This window comes from Lepus europaeus, chromosome 21 (assembly GCF_033115175.1).
Source record: "Lepus europaeus isolate LE1 chromosome 21, mLepTim1.pri, whole genome shotgun sequence".
Lineage (NCBI taxonomy): Eukaryota > Metazoa > Chordata > Mammalia > Lagomorpha > Leporidae > Lepus > Lepus europaeus.
In genome coordinates this window covers 46,722,778-46,749,753 of record NC_084847.1, presented here as the reverse complement: position 1 = coordinate 46,749,753, position 26,976 = coordinate 46,722,778, and the positions used below count along the sequence as shown (strand labels likewise).

Here is a 26,976-nt window from a genome sequence, read left to right as displayed (position 1 = left end):
CCGGCATCCCTTATGGACGCCAGTTCGAGTCCCAGCTGCTCCACTTAAAATCCAGCTCTCTGCTGTGGCCTGGGAAAGCAGTAGAAGATGGCCCAACTGCTTGGGACCCTGCACCTGCATGGGAGACCTGGAAGAAGCTCCTGGCTCCTGGCTTCAGATCGGTGCAGCCCTGGCCATTGTGGCCAATTGGGGAGTGAACCATCGGATGGAAGACCTCTCTCTCTGTCTCTCTACCTCTCCTTCTCTCTCTGTGTAACTCTGCCTTTCAAATAAATAAACAAATCTTTAAAAAAAAAGAGAGAGTAGAAATATGGATACGCACAACAGACTCTCCTTTTACTCATGAGTTTGTAAGTCATATACAATGGTTGGGTAAAAATTGCAAAAACACCTGATACTCAGGACAATGCTGATTAAGGCGAGGAAAGCATTTCAGATAAATGGACCATCTGAGACTGGTAAATTTTTTAAAGATTTATTTATTTATTTGAAAGGCAGAGTTACAGAGAGAGACAGGAAGAGACAGAGAAAGAGAGAGATCTTCCATTGGCTGGTTCACTCACCCAAATGGTCACAATGACTGGGGCTGGGCCAGGCTCAATCCAAGGGCCAGGAGCTTTTTCTGAGTTTCTCAAGTGGGTACAGGGGCCCAAGCACTTGAGCCATCTTCCACTGCTTTCCCAGGTGCATCAGCAGGGAGCTGGATCAGAAGTGGAGTGCCGGGACTTGAACCGGTGCCCATATGGATGCCAGCTGTTCAGGTCGTGACTTTAACATGCTGTGCCATGGTGCCATCCCCAAGTCTGGGTTACTTATAGCTAACGGTGACTTATTTATTACAGCATTGGAGGCTGGGAAGCCCAATCGTACAGGGGCAGCAGTAGGCAAAGGCCTCCTTGCGTGTCATAACACGCAGAGGACATCACAGGATGAGGAAGCAGTTGGGTGGGAGACAGAGGGAGAGACAAGGCAGGATTCCTCCTCTGCTCAGGAGCCCACTCCCACCATAACCAACCCACACCCAAGATGATGGTCCCACCCATTCTTGAGGGTGAGTCCCTCATGATGACCCAAGCCCACCTTACAGATTCCACCTGTTAGGACTGTGACCGGGACAATTAACTTCCAAAATGAGTGTTGCAGAGAGCATTCAAGCCCCAGTAGGTGAAAGGATCTAAAAGGGAGCTCTGTTTTCACGCTGCACTGGAAGAGGGCTCAAGTACAAAGGGTACTGGCCTGATAAGAAAAGCAGACAGACAGTATGAAAGAGAATATGGGAAGAAGCAATAGATCGTAGGTCTCATACACTTAGATGTAAGAATCCTAACACAGTAACAGAAAACTGCATCTGACAATATATGAACAGAGTTCTACACCATGACACCATGGCCAATTTACAGTCATTTCCGGCATGCAAGGCTGGTTTAATCCACTTGACTTGCACTCTCCCATATCAGCAAAGAATAAAAACCACGTGATCATATCAACTGACATAGAAAACCACTGGACAGATTCCAGGGCCATTCATAATTAAGACTTAGAGAGTCAAGGAGAGAGGAAACATTAACTGAACATGGCAAACAGCAATTACAAAATCCTACAGTTAACATCCTACTCAATGCACGAGAGAGGAAAGACTGAATGTTTCCCCTCTAAGACTGGGAACAAGCCGAGAATGTTGACTCGGACCTCTACTATTCCACATAACATGGGATCCAGACAGCTCAGATAAGAAAAAGGAATAAAAAGGCCTATGACTGGAAAGGAAGACCAAAAATGGTCTCTATTGGCAGCTGACATCATTGTCAATGTAGAAACTCCCAAGAAAGCTTCAAAGAAAACCCTCCTGGAACAAGCAGGTGAGTTCCGCAAGGTTGCGGGTGCTGTTCCTGTCACGGTGACAGCATGGATGAACTGGGAAGGCGTCACACTCAGTGAAAGCAGCCAGGCAAGATTTCACGCGGGTGCAATGCTGAAATGAGAACGTGGGAGTGGAGTGGTGGTTATGGGGGATTGGGCAGGGAGAAGGCTGGTCCACGGGCACTGAATTTCAGTTAGGAAGAAAAGCTCAAACAGATCGATCCTACAACAGGCAGACCATGCTAAACAACAACGTATGGTAGCCTCGAAAGCTGCTGACACAGCAGATGTTAAATGATTTCATCACAAGGCTGGCGCCGCGGCTCAGTAGGCTAATCCTCTGCCTGTGGCACTGGCACCCCGGGTTCTAGTCCTGGTTGGGGCACCGGATTCTGTCCCGGTTGCCCCTCTTCCAGGCCAGCTCTCTGCTGTGGCCTGGGAGGGCAGTGGAGGATGGCGCAAGTGCTTGGGCCCTGCACCTGCATGGGAGACCAGGAGGAAGCACCTGGCTCCTGGCTTTGGATTGACGCAGCACACCGGCTGCGGCCATTTTGGGGGTGAACCAACGGAAGGAAGACCTTTCTCTCTGTTTCTCTCACCTTCTAACTCTGCCTGTCCAAAAACAAACAACCAAACAAAAAAAAAATGATTTCATCAGAAAAAGGCCAAGTGTATGAGGTAATAGATATGTTAATTACAAAACATCAAAATTATCAAAACATCCTATGCAATCATAATACACACGATTTTCATTTGTCAACTAAAAATAATTTTTCAGAGACTAACACATAGAAATCAATAGCATTTTTATTTCCTAACAGTGAACCCATTCCATTCACTCTGAAGAAGACAAAATACTCAGGTATGTATTTGTCAAGATAAGTATAAGATCTATATATGGAGAAATTACAAAATGTGGATGAGGAAAACTCGAGACCTAAATAAATACAGAGACATACTCTGTTCATAGGCTGAAAACCTTACAATAATAGTCAATTTTCCTCAAAGTTGTCTGTAGGTCAATGCAATTCTTATCTATACCCTAGTAAAATTTTAGTGGAAATAAAAAAGCTTGCTCTAGAATTCGTATGTAAAGACACAGATCCCAGAAGAGCTAAAACAATTTTGGTGGGGAAAACAAAGTAGAAAGAATCATTTACTTGATCCTACGGCTTAGTACATAGCTACAGTAATCAAAGCAGTGAAGTGTTGCAAGAGGGATAGATCCTGGATCAAGGAACAAAAGAGAAAAACCAAAAGTACAGCCGCATAAATATTCCAATTGATTTTTGACAAAGTTGTTAAAGCAATTCAATGGAGAAAGGACAGTCTTTTCAATAAATGGTGCTGGTGCAAGTGAACAGCCATATTCCAAACAAAAAACAAAATCAAACAAACAAAGGAAACCTTGGACCTAAACCTTATACAAAAATTAACTCTGTATAGACCATGCACTTAACTGGAAACCTACAAAACTTTTAGAAAACACACACACACACACACACACAGGAGAACATCTTTGGGAACTAGGGCTAGGCAAGCAGTCCCTAAACTTGACCTCAAAAGCACAATCTATAATGGGGAAAATTTAATAAACTGGATCACATTGAGATTCAAATCTTTTGTTCTGCCAAAAGACAACATGACTTACATATGAAGAATCCTCAAAACACAAATAGAAAACGAAACAGACCAAAACAACGATCCAATTTGCATATGGGCAAAAGACATCAGCAGATAGGTTCCAGAAGAGGGTGTATAGATGAGAAAGAAAAGTTAGCCATCAAGGAAATGCATACACAGTGAGATATCACTCCTCACCCTTAGAGTGGTTGAAATAAAAATTGGCAAGAACAAAGCTAGAAAGGATATGGAAAAGCTGGATTACTTAAAAATGTAATAATATAAATGAGTGCAAAATGGTACCACCAATCTGGAAAAAAAATACAGCAAGACATGCAATTACCATTTGACACAGCCATTGCATTCAAGGTCGTTTAGCCTAGAGAGGTAAAAATCTTTGTTTACATAAGAAACCTGCATACCAAGGTTAATAGCAGCTTTATTCAAAAAACAGCCAACACCTTGAGATAGCCCAGTTGAGCAACAACGGTTTAAATAAACTGTGGTGTATACACACCATGAAGTACTGCTCAAGCAAGAGAAAGGCACTACTGATAAAACTGGAATGAACCCCAAGCGTAAGATGATGCATGAAACAAGATAACACAGCCCCAAATCCTAGACCAACTGATCTCATTTTACATAAAAAATTTAGATAACTCTTGAATGACAACAATTTAGGACTGAAAAGCAGATTCACGGTTGACAGGGGTTGTGTGCCTATGGGGGGTGGGACTGTGGTGATAAAAGGGGGGGATGAGAACCCTCACGGCACTGGTGTTGGAAATGTCTGGTCTCTTGACTGTGGCAGTAGGTGCACAAAACTGCACGTATGACAACACTGTATTGGAGGAAACACACACATGCCAGTGCATGTAATCAGAGGAACCCAAAGGTGATTGGCAGGTAGCCTCAATGTCAAAAATCCCAGTTACGGTGTTGAACAAGGTTGACCACCCCTGATCGGAAAATCCAAAATCCAAAATGCTCCCAAATCGGAAACTTTTGGAATACCAAAATGGTGCCACAAGTGGAAAGTGCCACACCTGAACTTATGAGATAGGTTGCTGTCGAAATGCAGGCAGGCTAAAACCATTGCTTAAAGTTATCTTCAGGCTGCGTGTATAGGATGTATATGAAATACAAATGAATTTTGTGTTTAGATTTGCGATCCATCCCCAGGATACCTCATTAGGTATAAGTAAATTCTCCGAAATCTGAAATCTGAAACACTTCTGATGCTCAACATTTCGGGTAAGGGCTACTCAATCTGTATTATGGTTTTGCAAAATGTTACCATTAGGGGAGCTTACATGTAAAGTAGATGAGTTTTTTCCCCCTGAATTATTTCTTACAACTGCACATAAATCCACAGGCATTTAAATAATTCCTTTTAAAAATTAAGAATATGTAACACCAAATTAAATTAATAGCCATTAAGAAGGGAACAGAGGGGCTGGTGCTGTGGCGTAGCAGGTTAAAGCCCTGGCCTGAAGTGCCGGTAACCCATATGGGCACTGGTTCTAGTCCCAGCTGCTCCTCTTCCAATCTAGCTCTTTGCTATAACCTTGGAAAGCAGTAGAAGATGGCCCAGGTCCTTGGGCCCCTGCACCCACATGGGAGACCCAGAAGAAGCTCCTGGCTCCTGGCTTCGGATGGGCACAGCTCTGGCCATTGTCGCCATCTGGGGAGTGAACTAGCAGATGGAAGACCTCTCTCTCTGTCTCAACCTCTCTCTGTAGCTCTTTCAAATAAATAAATAAATCAAATAAATCTTTAAAAAAAGAAAGAAGGGAATGGAGAAAGTATACATAGGCCAGACTTTCTTTCAGAGAAAGTCAGAAGCTATTTTTCCCTTGGACTTCAATATTCAGACAAGTACAATTTTAAATACATATTTCATGCAGGTAAAGCCAATTAGTAAAAGGATGATAACAAAAGGAGCTAGTTGTCTATTTAATTTAGAAGATAAAACATACAAAACAATATAAGCAGAAGACAAAAAAAAAAAAAAAAAACAAAGGAAATAGCTTAAAACCAGAAAGACCAATGTCGGGCTGCTGAACCGTGAACACGTACTAGTTATAAAAGGATTGCTAGAGGATTCAACCACTCTATTAAAAGACAATTTCTCCCAGACTGGCTTATAAAAATGAATCTGACACAATTCTTTCAAAGAGGAACATCTAAAAAAGCAGATTTTTTTTTAAGAAGGAAAAGGATGCATAAGAACACATCCTGTAAAAAAAACAAAAAAATAGAAAGAGATGAAGTTAGCATTAATACCTGAAAAGGAGTATTTGAGACAAAAACAGAGCACAGGCCAAGAATGCTATTCTCAGGTATACATGGCAATAATGGAGATAGATAATGCAAATGCCGTACTGATTGTGTGTGAGTAGCTCAACCTCCAACCAAAGCCTGTGTCTGTCCCCTCCCTCCCGCGCAGCACCTGCCAGCCATCAGTATGTCTCTGAACACCTGAGATGATTTCCCACTCAGTCCCCATTTCTATCCCTGCACCTGAAGCTCCTCTTCCCCACAGCAGCCAGCAGTGTACTTTGCACGTGAATTAACTCACATCACTCAAGTTTCTCACACACTCCAGTGAGTCCTGCTGATATGGAAAATCAGCCTCAAACTCCCAAGGTTGGAGCGTTTTTCCCCAAATATGTATTGGCCCTTTCTTCATGGTAGCATAACACCAAGTCTTTAAATAGGAGACCATGGCCATCCAGGGTATAGACGACATTTCCCAGCTTCCCTTGCTGCTGTTCCTAGTCTGGCCAACTTCTGACCAGCCACATGTCTAACTTTCAGCCAATGGGGCACTACTTGAAGTGGTGTTGGCAACTTCTTAAAGGGCTAGTGTCCCCCTGGCCTTCCCCTCCTTTTCTGTCCTTGGAAGGCAGCTGTGGTGGTGAGTCACGGCGGCAGGGCAATACTCCAGGATCTCAGAGCCGTGGAGTAGACAGAGCCCAGGAGACCCCAGGGCAGACCTGCTGAAGCTGCAGAACACGGTACCTGGCAACGCAGACTTGAGTGAGCATGAAGTAGGAGGGGTGAGATAGGTTTCACTCGGGTTCCGCTGAGGGCTCACAGCATCCCACAACAGCTAAAGTCTGCCAGCGGCGTCCACATCCTGCCCACCCATTCTCCCCCTGCCCATCCCTGTAGTCTACCATGTTCCTTCATCATGGCCTTGAGCTTGCTGTGGCCTCTCATTGTACCTCTGTGGTCTCACAGCTTGGACAGCTAGAACTTTCTCATGATTCACAGGTGTCTCCGTCCACTCGGGCTGCTGTAACAAATAGACCAGGGCTGTAACCATAGACCAGGGCCAGCGCCGTGGCTCACTAGGCTAATCCTCCACCTGTTGCGCTGGCACCCCGGGGTCTAGTCCCGGTTGGGGCGCCAGATTCTGTCTCGGTTGCTCCTTTTCCAGTCCAGCTCTCTACTGTGGCCCGGGAAGGCAGTGGAGGATGGCCCAAGTGCTTGGGCCCTGCACCCACACGGGAGACCAGGAGAAGCACCTGGCCTTTGGCTTCGGATCAGCACAGCGCACCAGCCATAGCGGCCATTTGGGGGGTGAACTAACGGAAGGAAGACCTTTCGCTCTGTCTCTCCCTCTCTCACTGTCTAACTCTGCCTGTCAAAAAAAAAAAAAAAAAAAAAAAAAACCCATAGACCAGATACCATGTAAGCAACAGAAATGTATTTTTCAGTTGGGAAGTTGGGAAGTTCAAACTTACAGCACCCCCAGAGTTAGTGTCTGGTAAGGTTCTGCTCTATAGATGATGAATTTATCCCCATCCTTCCATGGTAGACCGGGGGTGGGGTCTCTCCCAGGTCTCTTTAATAAAGCACTACCCTTATTCATGACCAATCACCTCCCAAAGCCCCCACCTCTTAATGCCACCTCATTGTGGGTGAAGATTTCAACTTAGGAATTTCCAGGGCAAACAAGCATTTGGGCCACAGCGAGGGGTAATTTCAAGTCACCTCCTCAAGGAGGCCTTGTTTTCACACAGTAAAGTTACATAGTAACTCCCCTAATTGCCTGCTATTGCTTTATCCGTTCTATGTAAAGGAATTAATGTTTTCTAAAATTATATTACTTATTACCCATTTATTTCATAGCCTTCTCTCTTACCCCTTAAACTACAATAGAAATTCCATGAGAGCCAGAGCTTTCTCTGTTGCTCACTGTTGTATCCATGCTCTGCCCAAGAGACTTTCAGTAAGCGACTACTCGATGAATCCATCAAAAATTGAATGACAACATCAAATACACGCGCGCACACACACACAAAGAAAAAACAGAAATGGAATTGAGATAAATTTTATCATTGTCAATCTAAGAAAGTGCAGATAAAAAATAACCCAGGACATTCAAGACTTCAATACCATTGCTAGTAGAAATGGGAAATAAATCTTTCTCCTACAAACTGTGAAAAGAGTCTATTTGATCACCAATTATATTTGCTGAAATGTAACACATAATGAGACACAACAGGTGGACAATATAGGTAGTATTAAGAAAATATTATAGATCCAGAAGAGTTGACCAGAAGACAAAAAGCTGAGACATGAATAACAATTGTTTGAATAAAGCATTTAGTAATATTCACCCAAACAACACTGAGTGAGAAAACATATTAATTGTAACTACAGATTGCATAGTACCCATAAACAAAAGCTCTACATATAAAACTGCTCATGGTGATGATAAAGTTACACTACCTATAAAATTTCATTAATGAAAAAGAAAAAAATCATTTTAACAGAAGTTTAGAAATAATCACAACAAGAAGAGAGAAGAAATGAAGATAAAAGCTAAAAATACCAGAGAAGAAAACAGGAAAACAAAGAATTATTCATTAAATAGAAGAGTTGAGTTTTTTTTTTTTAACCTAAAATCGCCAAAGAGACAACCATCTGGTACATCAGATTAATAACAAAAATTGCAAAAAACAAATTATAATTAAGAGACACTATAACAAATCTAAAAGAATACTTGAAAAGAAATTTTAAGTATTACCTGTAAGTAAATGTAAAACAAAGTAATTCAGAGGAACTGGTGACTTCCTGAAGATATTATAAATTTTCAAAATAGATTCAAGAACAATTAACATAATATTTATCAAAGAATTATCTCAAAACAAGAAAAAAAAAATGAAAACAAAATACCACCACCACAAGCTCAAGGCATTTTATGAGCTAGTCCCCCCACCCCCGATTCAAAGTCATAAACAAACTCCATATTGTGTAAAAATTATTGTAGGTAACAAAATTTCTCTCATGATTTTAAAAATGCATTCATTTGAAAGACAGAGGAAACAAAAGAGGCTGAGATCTTCCATTCACTGGTTCACTACCCAAAGCCAGGAGTCTGGGACTTAACCTGGGTCTCCCATGTGGGTGGCAGGGACCCAAATACTTAAGCACACCCCTGCTGTCTCCCAGGGTGTGCATTAGCAGGAAGCTGGAACCAGGATCAGAGCTGGAAGTCAAACCCAGGAGCTCTGATATGGGATGTGGGGGTTCCAAGGGGCAGCTTAACTGCTGTGCCAAATGCCCATCCCTAACTTCTGTATAATTATAAAACTGATTCAAACATTCTCCTGAAGCATGAATTTCCGGCATGCTAACTGGGTAGGAAATGTCTGCCACACAGCAGAGAAGTACCTGCTGGCCATGGATCTTCTGTGGGCTCTGCCCCCCAAAGGACCGCCCAGCAGCTCCCAGGGGCAGCTGCCAGCAGGTGGCTCTGAGTGAGTTCCTTTCCTTCTGGAAGCTGGCCGCTCAGTTCATTTTGACTTCATGCTTTCGTAGTCTGCTACTGTGTGCCCTGGGCACCAAGATGACGGGCTGGAAATGCTTCAAACTCCAACCACTCCTCTTATTTGCCACTGCTGGGGCTGGAGCTGGGGCAGTGGGTTAAGCCATTGCGTGCATTGCTGGCATCCCTCATCAGAATGCTGGTTCAAGCCCCAGTTGCTCTACTTGGATGCAGCTCCCTGCGAATGAGTCTAAGACAGCAGAGGATGGCCAAAGTGCTTGGGTCCGTGAAACCCACATGGGAGACCCAGATGGAGTTCCTGGCTCTGGGCAACAGCCTGGCCCAGCCCCAGTTTCTGTGGCCATTTAGGGAGCGAACCAGCAAACGGAAGATCTCTCTCTCTATATATATATATCTTTCTCTTCCTTTCTCTCTGCCACTCTTTCAAATACATACATCTTCAAAAAAAAAAAAATGGTCTATAATGTGATTTTGTTAATTTGAGGTTTTGATAACTTTATGAATAATAACAGGATAGACTATGCTGTTAATTGTAAAAAATAAGTATAAAGAAAAAAGCACATTCACTTTTATTTCAATCAATAATGATAAGTTCTGTCAGGATCATTACATTTTCTTCAGTTTTTTTCTATGAATATAAATGGATATATATAAGATGAATATAAATTGGTATATAAAAAATGAATATAAATGTATGTATAATAGCTGTAGAACAGCAATGTAATTATACTATAAATTCAATCTCTTTCTTGGCTTTTCCACTAACGATGAAGTAAAAATTTTATTTTTAACAATTTTACAATATTTCATCTTTATAACTGCATTTTTCTGTATCTCCGACTGATTTCGTATGATAGATTGCGAGTTGTAGAATTATTCTCAATTGGAGGGTTTAAACATTTAACGTGCTGTGGCCAAGTTTCAGCAAATAGTTTGAGAGAGTTGGATAAGTTGCTCTTCTACTAGCTTGCCCATCTTATCGCACCCCGACAGCGTGGAATATTATCACACAGCTTATTGTTTCTCAATCTGATAGGAGAAAACTTACGCAACTGCTATTTTAATGAACAGTTATTAGATTTCTGGTGACTTCAAACCGTTTTAATATTGATGATCTAGAGCAAGGAGGAAATGTCGTCCAGCACTTAAGCCAGTGAAGACAGCCACGATTCTGTGTCAGAATGCCTGGGTTCCAACTCCAGCTCCAGCTGCCCCAGCTTCCTGCCAATGCAGACGCTGGGAGGTACGGGTGATGATGACTCAGGTGACTGGGTTCTGCCATCCGTGTGGCTCTCGGCTTCCAACCCACCAAGCCCTGGCCATTTTGGGCATTTGGGGGAGTGAACCACTGGATGGGAACTCAGTCTCTCTGTGTCTCAAATAAGTAAATAAGAAAAATACAATTGCAACATTGATACCTACCAATTGTCTGTTGTTCCTTATCCCATTTCTCTCTTGCCAGGTTTTCATATGGATGTAGAAATGCTCTTTGCACATGCTTTATTCAATCCATTGCCATAGTCTTGCCTACTTGTTATTTTTAAACTATCCTTTCAATTTAATAGCTTAACTTTATAACTTTATTTTTGATCCTTCCATTGTTCTACTGCACAGGAAGTCATTCCCGACTAAGAGTTCAGTTACATATGGACAAGTAATTTGTTCATCTTAAAAATGGTTTAGAGGCCGGCATTGTGGCACAGTGGGTTAAGCCACCATCCCCAGTGCTGGCATCCCATATGGGCGTCAGTGCCTGCCCGGCTGCTCCACTTCCAATCCAACTCCCTGCTAATGGTGTGGGAACAGCAGCAGAAGATGGCCCAAGTGTCTGGGCCCCTGCCTGGGAGACCTAGAGGAAGCTCTGGCTTTGGCCTGGCACAGCCCTAGCCATTGTGGCCATTTGGTGAGTGAACCATCAGATAGACAGACGAGCTCTCTCTCTCTCTTTCGGAACTCTGACTTTCTTTTTTTTTCTTTTCTTTTTTTTTTTTTTTTTTGACAAGCAGAGTTAGGCAGAGAGAGAGAGAGAGAGAGAGAGAGAGAGAGAGAGAAAGGTCTTCCTTTCGTTGGTTCACCTCCCAAATGGCCGCTACAGCCGCTGCGCTGCGCCGATCCAAAGCCAGGAGCCAGGTGCTTCCTCCTGGTCTCCCATACGAGTGCAGGGCCCAAGCACTTGGGCCATCCTCCACTGCCTTCCCGGGCCACAGCAGAGAGCTGGACTGGAAGAGGAGCAACCAGGACAGAACCGTCGCCCCAACCGGGACTAGAACCCAGGATGCCGGTGCCACAGGCGGAGGATTAGCCTAGTGAGCTGCAGCACCGGCCCAGAACTCTGACTTTCAAATAAATAAATAAACCTTTTTAAAACAGTTATAAACGATACAAGGGTGCTCCAAAAGGTCCATGAAAAATGCAGAGAAACATATTTTGGTGCAAACAACTTTTTAAAAATATTTTATTTGTTTATTTGAAAGGCAAAGTTACAGAGAGAGAGAGAATATCTTTCATCTGATGATTCACTCTCCAAAAGGCCACAAAGACAGGGGCTTAGCCAGCCTAAGGCAGGAGCCTGGAGCTCCAGTGGGTCTCCAACATGGGTGGCCGGGACACAAGTACTTGGGCCTTCTTCTGTTGCTTTCTACAGGGCATCCGTAGGGAGCTGGAAAGGAAGTTCAGCCACCTGGACATGAACCAGTGCTCATATGGGATGCTGGTGTTGCAGGTGGCAGTTTAACCCACTGCAACAAAACCCCAGGCCCCGGTGTCAAGGATTTTGAAACCTATGCATAGCCTTTTCATAACACTCATTTTCCATGAACAGTTTGACTCATATACATGCTTTCAAAAATTCTGACACCAAAATGAACAACTCAAGTTTTAAAGGAATTTATTAATACATTAGGTTCTCAGTCACAGCAAATGCATGGAAATTATTGCAGCACAATTGTCATGTGAATGTGATATTAATACAAAGAGAAGAGATGCAGTGTAGTTCATAGACACGAGTCCAAGAATACAATGATTCTTCCTTCCCTTTCTCTTCCCTTTCTTATTCTTTGTTTCTTTCTAAGTTTTCAGAGTACAAATTTTATATTTGCATTACAGTCAAAGGCTTACTACTCTGCTAAATAAAGTCCAAGAAGTAAAAAGTAAAAGTCCACAGTTCCACAGTTCCACAGTTCCACAGGCAATGGCTAAAAGCAAGAATCAAGCGAAAAGATGTGCATTTCACTCATATAAACTTTTTTTAAAAGATTTATTCATTTGTTTGAAAGTCAGAGTTACAGAGAGAGAAGGAGAGGCAGACAGAGAGAGGGAGAGAGAGAGAGAGAGAGAGAGAGAGAGAGAGAGAGAGAGAGGTCCTCCATCTGCTGGATCACTCCCAAATTGGCTGCAACAGCCAGAGCTGCACCAATACGAAGCCAGGATCCAGGAGCTTCCTCCAGGTCTCCCACGCAGCTGCAGGAGCCCAAGGACTTGGGCCATCTTCTACTGCTTTCCCAGCCCATAGCAGAGAGCTGGATCAGAAGTGGAACAGCTGGGACTCGAACCGGCTCCCATATGGGATGTGGGCACTGCAGGTGGCAGCTTTACCTGCTATACCACAGTGCCGGCCCCTCGTATAAACTTAAAACAAAAAATCTTCCTTTCTACAAACTTTCTAAAGTACCCTCCCATATGATGAAAGAGGAATTGCACTTATGAATATGGACAACTACAAGAAAAACCCAGATTACCAAACCTGGCCGGGAGCCAAGGTCAGACGCAGACCAGTGATCCTGACTTACCATAGGGCTCATTAATAACCTGGAACTCAATGGATGCTCAATTTGAGTGAGCCTTGGCATTACCCGCAGGGTGTATTGGAACCTAGCTTGTTGAGCCCACTGCTGGAGGTTCTGGGTTAGCAGACCTGGGTGAGGGCCTGGGAATTTGCATTTCTACCAAGTTTCAGGTGCTACAGCTGCTGCTGGACCAGGAACCACCTGAGAGCTCCTGTTGAGGCAAGCGTCTTCCAGGCCCCAAGCTTCACACCACTCAGAAAGATCACCCTGGGGATTCAAACACTTGCTGTCAGTTACGGTGATGGGCATTGCGGCTGAAAGCTGTGTACGTTCCACAGCTGGGTCCCTGTCTCTGACAGAGCAGCACATGGATGTGATATTGGGGGAGGGGGGAGCAATCATGCTGGGGCCAGATTTGCCATGTGGAGAGACTTGCCTACTGAACACAAGTCATCCTTGAAATAAAAAAAGAGGAAAATGTTCTGATGCTTCTTACATCTTGGCCCCATGCTGCAAATGCTCCACACAAATATTTCTTCTACTTCATGCACATTTCCCTGCAAGTTTTATTTATTTGAGAGAGAGAGAGATAAAGAGAGAGAGAGAGAGAGAGAGAGAGCTCTCCTCCACAGGTTCACACCCCAAATGCTAGCAATGGCCTGGATGTGGCTGGGGTTAAATTCAGAAGCCAGGGACTGAATCCAGGACTCCCACGTGGACGGCAGGGACCCAAGTACTTGAGCCATCACCTCAAGCTGGAATGGAGATCAGAGCGAGGACTCAAACCCAGGCACACTGATATGGAATACGGGTGTCCCAAGAGGCTTCTCAGCACTAGCTGCCGACAATAACTTTCCATTTCATTCTGATTATAGAAACGATACATGCCTACTGTTGTGGCTTTGGATAAGATCTCCCATCACCCTACCACTACCCAGAAGTGACCTGGGTCATTTTGATGTATTTCTGTCCAGTTTTTTTATGCCTGACAGCTGTGGGATCCTAAGTGGACCTGTGGCTTTGTGCAGCGTTTCACACGTCATGAACACGGAACACACAGGGCTCTCTGTTGCCTGTGAGTCAAGGATTTTTGGCCAAGTTCCCTGTTGGTCTCGGCCATAGCTCTGTAGGCCAGGACAGAAAACACCCCGGGCTGAAACCTGGACCCGGGGCTGGGGAGGAATGGCTTTTGGATTAGATCCTGGAACACAGACTGAGCCCAGAACCAAAGCATAATTGGATAAGCAGCGGCGACCTGAGACCCAAACAGGGATTTGGGATGGAGGGACAGAGCCCAGCCTGACACTGCTGCAGGTGTTTCCCTGCACCTGCTGTGAATTTTCCCACAGAAGGGGGAGGAGTGAACAGCTGGGAATGGTATTGAGCAGACTGAAGTCGGATAATCAGGGAGAGACAAAGCAAGTCAGCGCAACAAACAGGCCTTGATTTCAGCCAAATCTGGACATGGGCGGTGTTCCATGCACTTTTATGTTAGGACAATGGACAGCGTCTTTGGCATTGTACACAGCTACGAGATAAGCAGCGATTGTAGGAACCAGATTGCACACTGCCTCCCAGTCTTTGCACTCGAGAGCACTGCCTAACTGTTTCAGGCACACACGGAAGCTGGGAGGCCAGTCTGAGGTCCTTGTTCCCTGACCTCTGGCGGCAGACTCATTCCCACACACCCTGCCCTCCTGCTCTGATCGAATCCGTTTGCTTACAAACTATGACTGTGCTTCATTTCTTAAAGCAGAAACTCTAAATTGGTGAAGGCTTGAGAATGAGGCTTGATTGTGGATCGGAGAAAAACGTGAGCCAGGGAACAGAGCCCTACAGTAGCACACCCATCTGATGTTTTTCAGCATCTTCCTGCCTGGCCGAGGTGCTGTCTTGGACCTCACGGTATTGATAGAAAGACTCATAAACAGCTTTGCTAGCCCACCATGGGACTCAATTCTGTCTTGGACGGAGAAGCGGTTAACAGAAGCGCCGGCTGGCCCCGGGGATCGGGAGAGCTATATCATCCCTTGCCATTACCCTTGCCACGGTTTGCTGTTGGCAAACTCACTGCAGAGCAGGCAGTTCTGGAGGTCAAGAGGAGACACTGGTGAGCTCCAGTAAACACTGTGATACAGTAGCAAGTCTCTCTGCTCTGCCGCTGGGGGACAGCTGCTATAGCATGAGACTGTCCTTTGGGGATACAAGTGGACTCAGGTTGTGCAGTGAGAGTGCATGGTACAACCACAGTGCCCCTGAGGGTCACACTCCAGCTTGGCCCCCAATCCCGACCCCAGCCCCCTTCAGCTCTTCCCATCCCTGATCTCCGTCATTACCATGCACCAAGGCCAAGGGCTGACTTTCAACACTTTCACCTCATCCTCCCCAGGTGTAGCCCTGCAGTGACAGTGAATAAAGACTGAGAATACAATGAAAGTTTCGCAAGTTACAATTTGCTACATACAAGGATCTCTGTGACCCCTCACACCGAGGTGGCTGAGCCCCCTGGGAGAGCCAGAGATGATGCTGGGCCATCGTTCGTGGGAAGCAAGCTGCAGCTGTAGCCCATTATAGTCCATCGGCACAGACAGCAATTTCCTGCAAAAAGCCAGGGGCTCAGAATTTGTGGGACTGGTAACACCACCCAATATGTAGCTGTTTGTTGGCTTTGTTTTATTTTCGTGCAGAATTCCATTTGATTTCATTTTACTCTTGGCAGGGGAGGCTAGAACACCAGTAAAAAAGCAAGCACTAAAAATCAGATTTAATTAGGAAGATGAACCTACGGGCTGGGCTATTTCCCATTAACACAGACAACAGCCACAGTCACTGACTTCCTCTAAGGTAGGAAGAAACCAAAGCGTGGTGGGGTGGGGGTGGGGAAGGCTTGGGACAGCAATGTCAGGTCTGAAGTTGAAGTTCAGTCACAGGCTCTTTACCCGTCCTGGTTGCCCACCTGCCAAGCTGGCCCCCCAGTGACCCGGCCTCCTGCCCATCACACACTGAGTAGGGGCTCTTTGCATAACCACGAGGACTCCAGAAGTGATGGAGTCCGGCTTCCAGAGCTGTCTTGAAGACATCGAAGCTTCTGCCTGAGCTCTCTTGGATCATTTGCTTCTAGGAAGCCGGCTGCCCTGACATGAGGCCACTCGGGCAGCACCATGGAGAGATCCAGGCGACAGGGACCGGAGTTAGCCGCAGGAGTGAGCCGCGTCCTCAGCCGGTTCCAGCGTTCTGGTGACTGCAACCCCAGCCAGCGTCCTGAGGGCCCTCACAGGAGAAACCGAGTCACCACCCGGCGAAGCTGCTTGCAAACCCCTGACCCCCTAGAAATGCTGTGACACAATAAATACCGACTGCTTTCGGTGGTACAATTTGTCCACCACATGGACACCCACATATCCTTCCAGTTGTACCGTTATGTCTGTTTCTGTGGGAAACACACATGGTCTCTGATGGGAAGCCTTGCCAGAGCATCTACAATTGCTTTCCACTTTTCTAGAATCAGAACCTTCAGCTGCCTCCCCGGCTGCATTAGAATTTTCTAGAATCAGAATCTCCTGGTATTAATATTCCGAGGCAGAAGGTTGCCTTTCTGCTACATTTTTTTCCACACTGTCTCCAACCACTGTGGAAAAGTGAACAAACTTGGATATGTGTGTGCACACATACATGGACCTGCACACACACTTACACTCTCGTTTGCTGGTCAACGTTCAGAGTAACAGAGGAAAGCCATGTCCACGAGTCTGTGCATCCCAGCACTCTCATTTAAATGCCTCAGGCTGAGTTTTCCCCTTTCTTCTCGTCCCACTGTATCTTATCACCCTGGCTGAGAAGCAGGGGGAGTCTCTAGTTAGGCAAAAACACAGATGATCGCAACATCACATCTGGATTAGGCTAAGACAGACAGCACAGCAAAGATTTCCTTCTCCGCAGGTGCTCTGTTGTGATCCACGTCTACAGGAGACGTGGATCAAGAATTTGCAGCTTCTACCTCTGCAGGATGGGGCAAGAAAGAATGCTTACAGTGAGGGAGGCCCTGGAACATTCTTCTAGGTTACAGAGTGCCCTGAGGACAAAGGGCAGAACCATGGAGGGGAACAGAAGTAGCCAGAGAGGAAGAGGGAAAGCCAGAGAGGAAGGCAGCTGTGCATGGTTCTACACAGGCTGAACGATGGCCCAATGGGAAGGGACAGTTCTCCACCATCATAACTCTGTGTCCCATTTCTGCTTAGGGACTTTGCTCTCCCAAGTGCTGAAGCCTAACCAAACGGCTGCAGGAGCAGAGAAATATTTTCATCACCTGGTGAGGAGAGCCCCAGAGAGCTACCTGACCCTAACATGGGTCCAAGGAGATGGTGGCCTCAGGTGGGCAGTGGCCGTGCAGAGCCAGAGGCCCCTGTGTTACAGGACCGCGTCTTGTCTCTCTGCTCATCCTCATGTACACAGTTCCCCTTGGTGAGCTTCTCTCTGCTCCTGACATCACCCTTCAGCTCTGATGGGTCCCAGATCTGGGTTTGAAGCCCTGGTTCCTGTCTGGCTTTCCAGCCCTGTGCACAGACTTTCTTCCTTCCCTCTGTTGTCTGGCCCTCGCCTTCCACTCAGTCTGTCTGGGGATTCAGCCCCAGGAAGACTTCTCTGTCACCCGGTGCTCTCGTTGCTGTCCTTAATTGCAAGTTGGGAATCTGGGATTGGGTTTGCTTCTTTTCTTTCCTCAGGCCCTAAGTCCATTCTGCACCTGAGTCCAAGGGTCCTTCCCTTTCAAATGGATCCTGGTTTTGGAAAAAGGACTTGCCTGTGACTACTGCCTTGGTAAACACCCATCCTAGCAGACCCAGGGTGCGCTCTTTTCTTTCCTTGCATTTAATCACACTATTGCAGCTGAATTCACAAGAGCTAAGATATGGAATCTACCCAGAAGTCCATCAACTGATGACTGGATAATGACATTGTGGTATATATACACTATGGAATACGACTGAGCTGTTAAAAAATGAAATCCTGTCTTTTGCAACAAAATGGATGCAACTGGAAACTGTGATACTTAATGAAATAAGCCAGTCCCAAAAAGTGATATATTCTCCCTGATCAGTGGTAACTAACAGAGTACTAAAATGCAATGTATTAGAATGAAATTGACATTTTGAGATTTGATGATTGTTTACTGTCTCTACTGTTGAAGACCAGTGTTTTTTTCTTCATATTGTTTGTTGAACTCTTTACTTAGTGTAGGGCTAATTTTTTGAGCATAAAGTAAACTGAAAATGGATGTTTGTAAAAAATAAGATCAAGAATAGGAGAGGGAAGAGGAAGAAGTGTGGGGGCATGGGCAGGCAGGAGGGCAGGGTGGGAAGTATCACCATGTTCTGAAATCTGTATACACAAAATACACGAAATTTGTGTACCTTAAATAAAATTTTAAAAAGTAAAAAACTAAAAAAAAAAAGATCTCACCCATATTTCAAGGTCCAAAGCAAATGCTTCCATTTCTTGAAGCTTTATCTGACACCACCAACCATACTTTTCTCCTTTATCAAACTTCTATTGATTCCATTGAAAAAAGGTAGGCACTGAGGGTCTGCAAATGCAGTGGACAGCATGCTGAAGGGGCTAAAATAACTATGAGGTCTGGGCTTCATGGAGATTAAAATCTTACAATCATCATACTTACTAATGTCTTCGTTGATTACTTTCTCTTACTTACATTTCCTTACTCAACTTCATCAATAGCAAAACTGAGTTTTAAATGCCTTTTTGAAAACTCACGATGACTGAGATTATAGGGCATACAACAGGTTCTCATTAAAGAGTTATTGACTATTTGCAAGATGAGTACCAGAACAAGACTAGATTTGTCAACTGCATCCCTTATCTAGATAAGAGAAATATCTTTGGTGAAGAAAAAATACACTTCACGAGATTTAAAGAAACTACGGTGCGTTAGAATGGGTTTCATGTGTCCAACCAGTTACTCAATTTAACTTGAAAACTTCACCTGAGATTTGTGAAATTGTCGATTGAGAATGCAATCCCCGAATTCCATAATCATGAAAAAGACTCGCATTTTGAAAGATTAGACATAATATAGAAAATGATTTAATAGCTCTTTAGGAATTAGAAGGTAGATATTTGGAATTTACTAAAGGATTTCACAAGATAGAAGTAGGCGCATATTGAGAAGCATTGGGTAAAAATTCTTAAACAAAATCATTGTGTCCCATTAAGGAAAACAGAATTGATGGGATCCAAACACATCAGACAACCATGCCATACTATCAGCACAGATCAACTGCAATCAGTCAAACACAGAGCTGGTTCAGATAATAAACATAGTTAAGTGTTACCAGGAAAAAGACTTTTGTGAATCAAAAGTGGAGAGCTGGAGAGATATTTTGCTCCTCCAAACCTTAAATAAGTGTCATCTTGATCTTTGGTCAAAGGATCCCATAGGGACCTTGACCTTGACATCCAACTCAAGGAATGGGAGTCATTCCAGCCCCAAAGAGATCTTCATGTGCAGAACAGGAGCTCAGGAATTTAGTCAAAAGTTAATACTGGATCTATGTCTACTGCCAAATGTAATCTTTACAAAAAAATTCTTACTCACCTGCCAGAATATACTGTCTATTGTGTTTCCAAGAAAACCATCTCGACCTTCTGATGATACCAGTTTGGGGCCAAGAATTGTCATGAACTCGTCAAAATCCACCTGGCCATCCCCTGGAAGGAGAAGACAGAACCATGAGCAGAAGAGCGGCTGCACTTGACACACTGTACCCAACACAGTGAACATCTCTACCCTTTTCTCCTAGGCACAGTTTCAATAAATGAAGAAGAGCTGGTAACACTGGAAATTGTTCGACATTCTTAAAGCACCCAGAGTACAAAGGAAAGAGGCAATGCTTAGTGCACGTGATGCCACACACACATATTCCTAACCATTTGTCAGTACAGTCATGTACTACATGAACCTTTCGGTCAACCATGGACCACACCAAAGATGGTTCCATGATCGTAATGGAGCTGAAAAGTTCCCATCACCCAGTGATGCTGCTGCCATCTTAAGGAAATGCATCTCTCACGTGTTTTTGGTGATGCTGGGGTTAACAACCCCACTGTGCTGCCAGTCATGCAAAACATAGGACATATGTATGTACATGGAATAGTGTAGAGGACATAATACTTGACAATAAATGCCTATACTACTGGTCTATGCATTTATCATTATGTTCTTTTTATTATTATTTTGGAGTACAAACCTTCTACTTAATTAAAAACATACATTGCATACTGTGTTATGCTACTGTAAATATCTTCGTATGGATATCTCTTATTGAATGCAACTCCTTTTAATAAAAGGCTTATTTACTTGGAACACAGAGCTACAGACAGGAGGGAGAGTGGGAGTGGAGAGAGAGAGAGAGAGAGAGAGAGAGAGAGAGAGAGCGCTTCCATCCTCTGGTTCATTCCTTAAATGGACACAACACTTGCGTCTGGGCTAGGCCAAAGCCAAGAGCCAGGAGCTCCATCCTAATCTCCCATATGGTTGGCAGGAACCCAAGCACTTGGGCCATCTTCAGCTGCCTTCCCAAGTGCATTAGCAGCATCCTGGATCAGAAGCGGAGTAGTGAGAATCAAGCCAGCACTCCAATACGCGATGTCTGGCATCACAAGTGGCAGCTTAACCTTCTGTGTCATAACACCGGTCCCCTTAATGCATCTCTTGATAGCATCATTTTTTTCTTGTGCTTGATTTAATGTTATATTGTTTTCTTCATCATAATCCTAGGAGCAATAAGCTATACCATACATACCAAGTGTCTTCCACAAGTTCATGGAAAATGCATATCATGCAAAAAAATGTATGGATATAAAAAATTGCACCAAGAGGCCAGTGCTGTGGTGTAGTGGCTAAAGCTGCTGCTACAATGCTGGCATCCCATATGGACACCAGTTCAAGTCCTTGCACCCCACTTCAAGTCCAGCTCCCTGCTGATGTACCTGGGAAAGCAGCAGAAGATGGTCCAAGTGCTTGGGCCCCTGTACCTGCATGGGAGACCCAGAAGAAGCTCCTGGCTCCTGGCTTCGGACTGGCCCAGCTCTGGCTATTGCAGCCATTTGGAAAGTGAACCAGTGAATGGAAGATCTCTCTCTCTCTCTCTCTCTCTCACTCTCTCTCTGTCTCTGTCTCTCTCTCTCTCTGTAACCCTGCCTTTCAAATAAATAAATCTTTTAAGAAATTGCACCAAAACTTAGTTATTTTTAGTCCCATTTCAAATGAACTTCTGGAAGTCTCCTCATTTACAGCCTAGATGTATGATGGCCTACATAAGTTTGTGGTGTAAGCACACTGTGATGTTCACACAATGATGAAATTGCATAGCAACACATTTCTCAGAGTGTATCGCCATCGTCAAGGACACATGGCTGTGTTTCTATCTAGGCGTCCAATCAGCATGTCCTATCCTCCATGATCATACCCCACAGCTGTTCCCTGGTGCCCAACTTGGCAGCTTCATCCTTGTCACACACACCCCGCCCCATAAATTAAGTCATCATGTCTTACTGATTTCTGAAAAGCTTGTAGTTTGGGTGGGCATTTGGTGCAACAGTTAAACATCCACATTGCACATCAGAGCACCTGGTCTGAATCACAGCATCTCCACTTCTGATCCAGCTTCCTGCTCATGTGCACCCGGGGAGACAGCAGGTGATGGCCCAGGTCTTGGCTCCCTCCACCCATGTGGGGGACCCTAGATTGAACTCCATTCTTTTCTTGTCCCAGCCAGTGGGACAGACCAGGCGTCTGCATCCAAGAGCTTTCCAAAGAGCAGGCACATAATTCACTCTCAGAGTGCATCTGTCTTCCAATAACATGTCTTTGGGCTGGACCTTGTGATAGAGTGGATTAAGCTGCTCCTTGGGATGCCTACATCCCATACCAGAGTGCCTGGGATTGAGTGTCTCCTCAATCCAGCTTCCAGCTAATGCACCCAGGAGACAGTAGATAATGGCTCAGTACTGGAATCCCTATCACCCACGTGGAAAAATCTGATAGAGTTCCTGGCACCTGGCTTTGCCCTGCTCAGCCTCAGCTGTTGCAGGCATTTGGGAAGTGAACCAGTGGATAGATCTCTTTCTCACTCCATCGCTCCCTTTCTCTATGTGACTCTGCCTTTCAAATAAATAAATACATCTTAAAAACAGCCTTATTGCAAAGCAGATGTCATTAACAAGATGTCAGTGATTCACAACAGATAACCCAGGGACAGACCCAAGTGTAGGTAAAACCTCCCCAGGGATTGAGAAGACATGGAATGCCAGTGATAAAGGGAAGCGCTGCCAAGAGGAAATCTGTTTCTCTTAGATTCAACCAGATAAAAGGATCTAGTAGTCATGAGAATGCTAATGAGCAACAATGAACTAGCGTTTTGCCTTTCAAATTAGCAAATATTTTCTTTTTTTAAGAGCTGAGTTCACTCGAATTTTTTCAAAAAAATTATTTATATGACAGAATGATGGTGGGGAGAGAGAGAGAGAGAGAGAGAGAGCAAGCGTGCTTCCTTCCACTGATTCACTTCCCAAATGCCTGCCACAGCTGGGGCTGGACCAGGCTGAATCCAGGAGTCCAGGAGCTGTAGGTAACATGAATAACCGATCACATCTACCGATGAAGCAGCCGCCACAAAAATCCCTCAACTGTGGGGTTCAGAGAGCTTCCAAGCTGGTGACCACATCGGGCTTCTGGGAGACTGGCGTATCCAAAGCGGGCAGGGAAGCTCTGTGTATCCTCTATTCCACTCCACCCGGCCCCATGCCACCTTCTAAGCAGCTCTGCCCCCTGGCTGTACCTGGCTTGTATCCTGTTGTTATTAGTGAATAAAAGTACATGAAGTGCTCTCTTGAGTGTGTGAGCTGTTGCACCAAGAGACTGCACCGAGGACGGGCTCTTGGAGTTAGCATCGGAAGCACAGGTGACGAGCTGGACTTCTGGGTGGGGACAGTATTTGGGACTCAGCCCTTCACCTGCAGGTTAGGTGAGGTCTAGGTAGACAGTAGCAGAACTAGATTTCATTCTTATAGGAGAAAAACCCACACTTCAGTGACCAGAAGTATCCAGTGGTGTCAGGGAGAGAGTACAGATGACACTCATTTCCCACACACTCTCTTTCTGGCTTTTACCGAGCAAAGAGAGATTCATCCAAGCTCACGGTTGGAAGGATAATCCAGGTGGGCACCCCCTTCTCTCTCAGGGGATGGCTCCGCTCTGGTTCCTGGGTGCATGGGCACACGGCTCACCTCCGACACACCTGCAGTGCGGGAGGACGCCCCCTCCTAACGTTCAGATGGAGGTCAGCCCATTGGTAGAGTGGACTTTCTACTGTGGTTGAGTCCAAGGGGAAGGCCCCAGAGGCAATTCTGGTTCAATGGACAAAAATGGGCTGGGGACTCTCCAAAAATGATCGCTACCAATGCACATCCCCTCCTCTGCACCCCATCCATCCCAGAGGAACTGAGATGAACAGAATCTCAGAGGTAGGATTTACACAGGATCCCTTGACCCAGAAACCAGCCCCGTGTTGAGGCAAGGGCTGCGAGGTCTGACGATGAAGATGCTATCTAACACAGAGCACTCACCAGGCAGGGCGTGGTTTAAGGACATTTCCAGCTACCAGCTCATTTAAATATTCCAAGCAGCCCATTGTACAGATGAGATAACTGAAGCACGCAGAGGGGCAGTAGCTGGCCGGGGCTTATACAAGGAATAAAGCCGGATTCCACCCCATAACAGTCTGCCTGCAGGCGGGGCGGGGGGGGGGTCTGTCAGGAACACTCTTCCCAGAGCCCAGCATTCCTTTTTTTTTATTATTTTAGATATTTGAAAGACAGATTTCCACAGAGAGGTAGAGATAGAGAGAGAGAGGTCTTTCATCTGCTGGTTCACTCCCCAGATGGCCGCAACAGCCAGAGCTGTGCGGATCTGAAGCCAGGAACCAGGAGCTCCTTCTGGGTCTCCCACGTGGGTGCAGGGGCCCAAGGACTTGGGCCATCTTCTACTGCTTTCCCAGGCCACAGCAGAGAGCTGGCTGGAAAGAGGAGCAGCCAGGACTAGAACTGGGGCCCACAAGGGATGCCGGCACTGCAGGGCAGGGCGTTAACTTGCCGTGCCACAGTGCCGCTCCCCTCAGCATTCCTTTAATGGGAGTGTTACAGCTGCCTGGGATCTAAAGGCAAAATGAAATCTGCATTGTTCTCCACAGTCCGCCTCCTGGGTCTCAGGTCAGCCGCCAGAGATCTTTCCTAATCACGGAATAACAATACATGCTAGGAAACACTTAGGGAAGGCCTGGTGTGTGCCAGGCACTGGATAAACTTCCCTGTACAGACTGACCCCAGACCTACGAATGGGGTTTCACTCACTTTTCTTCTGATGAGAAAACTTAGGCAAGAGGAAGTGAAAGATACTAGACTGAGACTAGGCAGCTAGTTAGTGGCAGAGCAGAGACAGAACCCCCGGTAACAACCCAATCGTGCACCAACTCCTCTCCAAATCACAGGCCCCAGCACCTGGTCCTGGCGGAGGTTCACCCAAGGAGGCTTCAAAAAGTTCATGGAGAATGGAATTCAAAGATGAATTTATTTAGGTTAGGAAAAGTGAAATATGTGCACACATAGAGTCTTCTGCAAGTTTAATGGAAAGGGGCCAGGGTTGTGGTGCAGCAAGCTAAGCGCTGCCTGTGGCGCTGGCGTCTGACATCAGAGCACCAGCTGGAGTCCTGGCTGCTCTGCTTCTGATCCACCTGCCTGCTAATACGCCTGGAAAAGCAGCAAAAGATGGCCCCAGGGTTTGGGCCCCTGCCACCCACGTGGGAGACCAAGATGGAGCTCCTGGATCCTGACTTTGGCCTGGCCCAGATCTGGCTGTTGTGGCTATGTGTGGAGTGAACCAGCAGATGGAAGATCTCCCTCTCTTTCTATTCCCCCCCCCCCTCTGGCATTCTGTCTTTCCAATAAATACAATAAGTATTTTTAAAAGTGTGATGGAAAAATACATATTATGAAAAAAGCTATGTGTGGTTTTCAATTTTTTCCATCAAAATAAACTTATCTTTATTATTAAAATATTTTTAAAAGTGTTTTTATTTAAGAGAGAGAGAGAGCGCTCCTATTTGCTGGTTCACTTCCCCAAATGTCCACAACAGCCAGAACTGAGCCAGGCCAAAGCCAGGAGTCGGGAACTCCATCCCAGTCTCCCACACGCGTGGCAGTGACCTGACCATTTGATTTATCACCCCACACTGCATCTTCAGGTGCACATTAACAGCAAGCAGGTATCGGGAGCAGAGGTGGGACTAGAACCCAGAACCTCCAATATGAGATGTAGCATCCCAACCTAGACCAAATACCGACCCTGAGTTTACCTTTAGAGTCCATTTTCCGCCTTTCTTCTCTAGGTCTAAGGGTTACGATGCATTTTCCCCTTGGGCATTTAGGAAGGAGTTTAGTGGGGGATTGGAAGAGTCAGTCTTTGGTACTTTTAATGCAATGCCCATTGCCGGGAAGCCAGATGCTCCCCAGATTGCCACTTTGCCTGCTGTCAGCTCTCCATAATTCTCTACAGATGGTCTGTTTCCAAAGGACCCGAGTCTTTCACACAGAACCCTCTAAGCATCTGAAATGGCTTTCACCACTGAAAGAATGGATGAGACTGCACAGGCCCAGGAGGGGCCCAGCAAACTGGCATTAAGGATTCACATGCTCCCAAAGCGAAGTAGGCATCTTCCCCAATCTGCTACCTTTCACGAAACGCAGAAGCACTTACAATGCCCAGACTAGATTTAGTTAAACTGTTTTAGGAGCCTTAAAGGAGCAAGACACTGTAGAAAGAAAGAAAGGACTTCACTCCAACCAGGCCTCTTTCTTCCCTCTCCAGCGTCCAAATATCATAATCCACTTAGCAAGAAGTACAGGAAGCCAACCTGCTAAGGACTGCGTCTTGTTGCTTCCCACTGTTATGTGAGTCAGAGTAATGAACTTGAACTAGGGCAGGAAGCTGCAGGAGGGCCAGCACTGTACGACATTCATTAAGTCCAACCAGCTGAGATCTTCAGGAAGTGGTAAAATAATAATAAAAAAATCACTGCAAAATAAAAGGGGAGGAAAGGACATACAGAAAAAAAAAAAAAAGTGAGGGGGGGGGGTTGAAGGGTAACCAGGAGGACTGATGTCTGAGATTCCATTCAGATCAGTTACTAAATCCCAGGAGCACAGGGTCAGGTTAGCAGGCGACACATGGTGGACAGCTGAGTTGAGGAAGGCGCAGGGGGAGGCTCTGGAAGCTTGCAATTCCCTGTCCAGGACAGAACCGAGCGAGTGATGCCACTGACCTCAAAGCATGGTGCTAAGGCAGGACCAAAGCATACGTGCATGCTCCCAAGAGGCCATTCTCCATGATTCTGCAGCGCGTTTTTAAAGAGGGCAGAGTTCCCACAAGCACAAAGGGAGATGAGTGAGCACCCTGAGCCACGGTGAAGACATCCGGAGGGACGGAGGGTGCTTTGCAGTACTGATCAGGCCGTGCTGGACCAAGGATTCCTGGAGAGGGGAGCAGGATGAGGCAGAACCAGGACGATGGAGCAGACTCAGGGACCTGTGTCTGAGGCAGAGTCAGTGGAGAGTGGCCAGGCATGGGTGCGAGAGCACTAGCGCTCTGCTTGCCAAAGACCGCTCGGGACTGGAGAGGGCAGAGCTGGCCCTAAGAAGCCGCATTAGGTAAGGCAACAGGAAGGTTAATTTAGGATAGAAAATGGAGCATGGAGAAAGCTGGGTCCAAGGAAGGGAATATCAAATGGAACCAGCAAGGCTTGATAAGAGACTGGCAAGGCGGGAAGGTGAGAGTGA

General features: G+C 45.6%; 1 protein-coding gene across 1 annotated transcript in view; it reads right to left on the bottom strand.

Annotated features, from left to right (window-relative positions):
* CALN1 (calneuron 1) overlaps positions 1-26,976 on the bottom strand; it is a 543,987-nt gene that overhangs the window by 176,077 nt on the left and 340,934 nt on the right. The window contains exon 4 of the mRNA XM_062180668.1: positions 19,682-19,794. Within this exon, the coding sequence (XP_062036652.1) occupies positions 19,682-19,794 (113 nt within the window). The remainder of the gene's footprint in view (positions 1-19,681; positions 19,795-26,976) is intronic.